The following is a 7743-nucleotide window of genomic DNA, read 5'->3' as shown; positions in this document are numbered from 1 at the left end:
CTGAGTCTGTGGAATAAGAATAATCTTGGGAATCCTTCCAAGGTTAGGTGTGTGGCACAAGACTCTGGCTCTAGTCCCAGCATCAAGGTGACTGTCTGCTCACCTTGATGCCATTTGCCAGTAAGGAATAATTTATGTTGAGATGCTGTTTGTGGGCGACGATTTTCCCATACCTTTCAGTTGAGGTTGATAGTGTAATTTATAGATAGAAATTAGAATGGGTCTGCAAATTGGTTGTTAGATGCATTGTTAGATTGTTCATTACATTAAAGTAGGGAAGATGAAAGAACTTGTCAAAAATCACACGATGAATTACTGGCAAAGCCAATAAACAAATCCTAACTTCTTCCTTCAACATGTCTGTGTGTATGCTGTAACAAATGTACAGAGACAGCTAATGACAATTAACTGTCAAAAAGCACAATACAGGTCATGTAAAAAATCAGAACACTTTTTATTGTTCACTGTTAGTGAAAATACAGCGTGTTACACATGGAAACAGTGGTGTGTTTATGCGAACACACACAACATGGAAGGACATAGATCCTACATGTTTTAATTATCCAGCTAAGGGTTTTTCCAGTATATTTTCAAGGTTTCTTTGCTCATCACAATAGACTTTGTTTCTTATTGACTCAAACGTGTTTGAGAGTGAAGTGGTCAAAGACGCTTACAAAGCCTGTAGGAAGGAGTGCCACTGTTCTGGCTTGTGAGAAACTCAAGGATGAAAGCAAGGCGCGTTCCCCTACCTGGGATGCACCAAGAGTATTTCTGAGGAAGAAATAACATTTTTCACAGCTTGTCAGCATACTCCTCACCCTATTAGAGAGAAGTGATGGATTCCTATCCAGCCCACATAGGGTGATGCAGTTTGCTGAAACAGAGGCTGCTTTTGCAGCTGCTGGGGAATCCAGCACTATGATCCTGGTAGAGATGTCGTGGTATCCTTTCTTAAGGCACCTATTAGCATAGGGTCTCATGGACTGTTGCTGCAGCTAAAAAACAACTGACACATTAAGTGGATTAATCCCTGTAGTAATTCTATTAACCTCCTTAATGGAGTTATAACATGGATGAATTTACCCCTCTGCAGCAATGCGAGAGGGAATTGCCCTGGACAGCCTGTAACTACAGTGTGGCAGGGATGTCTGAGATAACCATTTTTCTGTTTGTTTCAGTGCAAAATGAAGTGTCCTGATGGGCTGGAAACCCTTCCTGTCTTCTGGGATTTTGAACTCTTCACAGCACTAATGGTGCAGGTGTCCCCTGTGAGAGGGTGATACATCAGGGCTCTTACATAGCAGCAAGGCTCTTGGCAGCCTCCCAACTGCTCACTGTGTGTCCACACTTCCCTCTGTCTCTCACAGGCATGCATCACCTGCCTCATCACAAAGCTTCTCAAACACATTTTCATTCACCTTGTGCTTTCCTCTCCTTGTGCCTCCATCTGATCAGGATTTATCTGCTTGCTGCTCCCTGTCAGAAGGGCAGCTTTGCCTGGACTCTGTCATTGGACAAAGGACTACTAAAAATAAGCAGCAGAGCTACAGTCCTGACATATCATTGCATAGAGAGCAGATCAAGAACAGAAATGAGAAATTCTCAATTTCTCTTTGTCTTCCTCCTGATTTTCTAGGCTGTGGAGAGAAGGTTTACCTGACGCATATGCCATGTGCATAGCCTGCAATCAAGGGCAGCTTGATTGCATTGTAGTTCTGTCATTAAGCACTCCTCAGAGTTGTGAATCATAGAATCATATCCTGAGTTGGAAGGGACCCACAAGGATCACTGAAGTCCAACTCGTGGCTCTGCACAGGACAACCCCAAGAATCCTACCATGTGCCTGAGATCATTGTCCAAACACTTCTTGAACAATGCTCATTGAGGAATGCTCTCACATGAAGTTACCTCAAGTGTGTAACCCTGCCTCGTGTCGGCACCCTGCAAAACCCTACCAAGGAACAGACACCACTTTTACAGTCTATCACAACAGTCCAGCCTCTCTGAAAGCTCCTGCTGTGGTTTGTTAGGACTATGTAGGGTGACTAATGGGGCTGGTGACTGGAGGAGTAAGGCAGGGAGCCACAAGACGGTCTGACTAATTTTTCTGCTAGTCAAAGACTGTTGCCACATACACAGGTGCAGTGATGTGACTACTAAGCTGCAGTATCTCATCTACATGGTTTGTGATCTCCATGTTAATATGCTAAATTTATTCTGTTTGATAGCCCATCCTTTCCTCCCACAGCAGCTGCAATCCCGAGACATGGAGTAGCCCAGCTTTTTAGTGATCCAGGAGACAGTGGGAGAGAACAGGGGAGGTGTTGTGTGCACGGGATGCACACACTCATGTGGGTATTTTATTTCTCTTTCTGCCTACGGTAGTCACTTTCCACATTCAGCACAGGGATGAGAAGTCCTAGCAGCCACCTCTTGCCAAAGACCTCTTGCAGGTTCTCCCTCCAGGGCCGGGCTCTTACCACCATCCCTTTCCGCACCTGGTATCGAGTCTGCCCACGCAGGATCAGCAGCATCTGGTGGCAGCAGAAGCCAGCGCAGGCCAGTCCGATCCCAAGCCAGAGGTAGAGCATGAGGATGACAAACATCTCAGAGCTAAGGAGAGCTCCTGCAGACCAAGAGTCAAGGGGAGGGAGGACAAGAGAAGAAAGAGCTTAGACACACCTCACATGCAGTGTAACACTCAGCCTCAAGAACCAACGAGCCACCTGTTTGCTCTGGCCACAAGTGGCGACGTAGGAGCAAGACAGGCTGCTTGTTCTAAATATATTAACTTATTTTCTTCATAGTATCTGATGCAATGGACCTCACTGGGGAAATACTAAAATGATAATGGTCTCTCTACACCTCTCATTTTACTGTTAATGTGAGGATCTAGATTATAGGGCCAAATTCAGCCAGAAATGAAGCATGTCTTTAAGAGTCCAGCACTATTTTGAAGAATGATTAATTTATTTAAGGATTTATCTGCTCATCACAATGAACCTAAGACTTCTAGGTTTTTGAAATGAGAAGCAGATCCTACAGCATGTAGATGCTTCCAGAAGCTTTACTGTGTTTATTAATACGAGGCAAAAAGATTTGAGATTTCTCTCTCCATTTTTCTCTCTCTCTCTCCACTATATGTGTGTGTATACATATATATATGTGTGTGTGTATGTGTGTGTGTGTGTGTGTGAAGAAAGAAAAAAAAAATCAATAACAACTTTCCTACCTTTGGGCAAAGGCAGTTTTCACATGAATGCAAGAAAAAACCAGAAATCTTTCCAAAATATAATCCAAATTCCTTTTATAAGGTGCTGCTAGAATAGTCAAAATACTTTGTATATCTGAAGCTCCTAATTCAACAGGGAGTTTTTTAGTATATGTTTATGATTAATGTATTTAAATAAAAATATTCTGTGGGCCCTTTCCTCTACAATGATTTTAGAACTCCTTCTGGAAAATGTTAGTATAACAGCAGGTATCACTGAGTGACCTTTCAGTGTATAAGCCAATCTAAACCCATTAATATAATATTCTCTGTGTGCCCATATGATGTTTACACTCGTATTTTGTGTATATTGCTGTATTATTAAACACCCATATTTACACAAAGGGAGTTAAATGTGTCTCAATACCAGTATAAATAGCTGATATCCTCTCACCAGTTCCTGCAAGGTTTAGAAATAAAACATCTCTCACATGCTCCTGTCCCTCTGGAAGACTATGGGCCCTACAAGAGCAACTGTGGTGGAGCAGGAACTGCATGGACAGTAGAGGTGTGCTGCCTAAAACAGGTATATGGCTGTTTCAGTTTTTAAGTTCAATATAAGGGTCACTGATATGCATTTCTTCCTTCTCTTCTGCAGAAGGCTGGATTAGGTGATATCATCTGGTTTTGCAATCTGTGAATCCCAGCTTCTCCACCTGGCAGTGCTGTAAGTGAGAGATCGAGGCAGGCTCCTCTGAGGATGATTTGTAAGGACACTGACTACAGCCTCAAGCTTTCAGAGATTGTCCTCACTTGAAAAACACTCAGGAGTCATTCAGGTTTTTTTCCGAAATGCAGTGTCATCTTTCCCTTCTTATTAGATCCCATTCAGCTCAGTGGGCTCTGCATGCAACACAGCAATAGAAGAACAAGCCCCTTAGGATAATGACAAATCCTCATACCAATTCTTCCAGAATAACTTAATCTACCAGGTAGGAAGCCTAATATGGGATTCTCTGTCCCTCTTTTACTGCACCAGAATGTGACAGACATTTGTTCTTTCCTATAGCTGATACTCAGATGGGATATGGAGAAATACAGCTATTTTCTTTAGAACCTTTGCGAGGCTGCTGTAACCTTTATTTATATAAGATGATGAAATTCAACATCCAGAAAGTAATTACCCTTGTTTCCCCTTGAAAATATTAAGCATCTCTGAGCTATCCCTTTCAGATACATGATTTTTTCAACCTTTTCTTCAGGCTACCTACATAAAGCATTTTCTATAATTTCTCTAGTGGATCCAATCTGACCTATGTTTACAAAAGTGCTCTCCATTTGTTCCTCATCACCACAGTCTCTTTTAGTCTCGGATTCACTTTTGCTCTAAGTGACCTGGTATGATTTCAAGCTTATTGCCATACATTATCCATGACAGAAAAGCTGAATCATAGGCTGCAATTATAGACTTTGGGTCAGATTCTGAAGTGCATGCCTGAGCTCAGTCTGGGCAGAATGAGCCAGCTGAAAATTTTCCCAGCATGAAAACAGGGAACACTTGTTGGACATAAGACCGGCAGATTCACCCTTTATCCTTCTTTACTCCTTCTGCAGTACAGTGGGCATGATGGAGAAGAAGAAAGGTAAAGCTTTTTCCCTGCTGTAGCAATTCTCTGGATCATATAACAACCCTTAAGTAATAGTTACGTTAGATGAAAAATACTGTGTGGGCAGCCCTTCCAGGTAATTGTTCGAGACTGTATTTCTTACCTGAACTGGAGATTAAATGTGCTGGTAGAAGCCTAGTAGGCCCTTTCTCCCAAGCAATCAAGACATCACATGCCTGTATATTGCTGTGTGAGGCAGCAGTTCTTATCCCAGCAGAACTAGAGGTTGTCGGGGGTGCTCTGGCTCCCAACCCTGCACCCAGCCCCATCGTGTCCCACTCAAACACTGCCCACTTGCTGTGTTTGGCACTGCAGTTGCTGACACCAGAGCTGGGTCACTTCAGTGGTTCTGCAAAGATGTGCTAGGATGCAGCTCAGTGCAGATGAGCCCTCAGAGTCAGAGAGAACTAATTCCTTGATAATCTCCCACATCCCTGCTCCCCCTCCCAGGCTGCTGTGCCGACCAGAGCTTAGGCACAGGGGAAAATCACTCCTAGTGTTTCTAATGCTAGTGAAGCTCATGCTACATTATTTACAAAAATTCTTCTAGTTGGAAAAATGACTCCATAAAAATGTCGTGGCAGGATGTCATGTTTATTGTCTCTCAGTGATTACCATGACAAATCTGATAATTTGCCAAGTAGAGAGATATTTGTTTGTTTTCAGATGGCAAACCTGCAAACCCAGCCTGGAATCTGAAAAGTAAGCTGGGGCCTCTCTGGCTCCTGTATCCTTAGTAGTGGAGACTCCACACTCAGATCGTAATCAACACTTCTGGTGACAGTGCACAAGCCAAAACAGGCTCCCTTCTTACTGAGCTCAGCTGAATCTGCAAAGCTAAAATATATGGGATACATATTTTAACCTAGTAAAAGCTGATCTAAGTGTACAAGGCATGAACTGCATGAGGGGAAATGTCAATTTTCTGTAGTTGCTTTCAGGGCAAAGTAACAGTCTAAGCTGTCTGTATAGTCCCTTCTCTAGCTCTTGGGTTTGGACAGAGAAAGGGTTGAGGCTGGAGAGTCTGAGGGTGTGTTGAAAGGTGAAGAGGCAAGGCCAGGAGGGCAGAGGATGAGTTATGGGAGCAACATTAGGAGAGGGAAAGAGAAGGGTTGTGGAGATTTATGGAAAGGTCAGGAGAGAGGGGAAAGGAGAAGAAGCAGAAAGAAAGGTAAAGGATGGCAGCAAGGAGAAGGTGTTTGCTTTTGGTGTGGAGCTCTTGCAAAGAGTGAGCACAGAGAATTTCCTCTGGTTCTCTGTGGACTTGTGTCTCAGACTGGGGTCACAAAAGAGGTGGCTAATCGTGTCACATTAACTCTTCTCTCGGTTTCTGTTGCCTGAATCTCAATTCCCAGTGCTGAAAGGATGAAAAGATCTCAGTAAGTTTTCACTGCCAGGAGGTGGGAGGTAGGTGACAATGGAGGGGCTGAGTGGACCTGGACAAAGAGAATGAGGGTATATCTGCTGGAATACGGGGAACCTGCAGATTTGTAGGATAAAAAAACCTGCAGAAACCCCCCATCTTTGCCTGTAAGACCAGCAAAAGATTCCCCACACCTGCAGTACGAGTGAAATCCATTTCCTCTGTCTAATTGCAATATATGCCCTGCACAAGATAGCCCTAGTCTGTCACCAACAGGTTGGTTATGGAGCATTTTCCAGAGCCTAATGCATTAGGAATAGGGCTGTGGTTGTAACCTGGAGTAGGTCCCAACTTCTATTTCATGTGAAGCAAAGTCCTTTGCAAAGGCTGTCTCTAGCCTCCAAAGAAGGTCAGCTGCCCCTCTTGCCCATTTCCCTACCACCCCTCCACAACATGGCTATCCAAGGAAGATCAGGTCCCCCCCCCAGAGGAGGAACCCACTCCTTATCTCTGAGCAAGGAGTCCTTACCTGAGAAGAACTGGCTGATGGAGTGAGGCAGAAGAGTGAGGAAGGCCAGTGGGTCCACAAAGGACATGGAGAGTGTAGCAGAAATGTAAGCCATGCCTGCCACCAGGGAGTCGAGGCAAGCCAGGGAGGTGTAGAGACAGAACATGATGAAGTTTCGCATGTTCCTGCTCCCGATGCAGTTCCCTGTGAAGAAACAGTGGTGGTCATGCCTCTGGGTGACTCTGGCACACAGTCTACAGAAGTGAGTGCTGGGCAAGGCTGAGCCAGGGGACCTGCTTCCATCCAGCCAGTCCGCCACTTCACCTCCTTTGCCCAAGTTTAAGTCCTTGCCCAAGTCCTCGGGGGAGCTCTGGATCACAAGGACGTAGTTGCCCAGGGCATTAGCTGAGAGGAAGAGGAAGAGGGCCCCATGCAGCAGAGCAGGAGAGAAAAGTGGGGTGGTGGAAGGGTCTCTGAACATGCTGGGGATGAAGAGAAAGATCTGGAGGACGAAGGTCACTAGGGAGATGCACAAGAAGTAGGCTGGAGCCACAACATTGAGCAACCTGAGAACTAGCATTGCGGATTACGTTCCTGCGGGGGAAAGCAAGAAGAGAAGGAACATCAGCGCTCCGGCTACACACTTCATCCTTCCATTTCCTGCCAGGTCCCGGCCCCGCTGCCTCCGGGAAATGCCCTCCGGGGACTGCTCTCCCTCGCCGCCGCTTCACGGCCCCGGCCGGGCCGGGGCAAAGGGACAGCCCGTGGGCAGTGACCGCTTCCCGGTGCCCGGAGGAGACACCCCGACGCCTGCCTCCGGGGAACTTGCAGCAGCGATGCCCCGGAGGGGCTGCGGCGGCTGGAAGGGGAGAGGCGGCTCCCGCGGTGTGCAGGCGACGTGGGTACCGCTCTGTTCGCCTAGCAGAGTCCCTCTGCCAGGCAGGATCAGTTTTGGTATTGCATGAAAGGAAAAAAGGTGGTGCTGAAGGAGGGG

At 45.7% G+C, this 7743-nt stretch overlaps 1 protein-coding gene across 1 annotated transcript; it reads right to left on the bottom strand.

Annotated features, from left to right (window-relative positions):
* Positions 1-435: 435 nt before the first annotated feature.
* ZDHHC22 (zinc finger DHHC-type containing 22) lies at positions 436-7743 on the bottom strand. The gene is made up of 2 exons (XM_027637681.1): positions 6771-7743; positions 436-2626 (listed from the first exon to the last, which is right to left on the bottom strand). The coding sequence occupies exons 1-2, from the start codon at positions 7327-7329 to the stop codon at positions 2361-2363; spliced, it is 825 nt and encodes a 274-aa protein (XP_027493482.1). The 5' UTR covers positions 7330-7743; the 3' UTR covers positions 436-2360.

The sequence above is a fragment of the Corapipo altera genome, unplaced genomic scaffold, assembly GCF_003945725.1.
Source record: "Corapipo altera isolate COAL_440 unplaced genomic scaffold, ASM394572v1 23, whole genome shotgun sequence".
In the NCBI taxonomy this organism is placed as follows: Eukaryota; Metazoa; Chordata; class Aves; order Passeriformes; family Pipridae; genus Corapipo; species Corapipo altera.
Note: the sequence above shows the minus strand (reverse complement) of the source record. Positions and strands in the feature narration are given on the sequence as shown.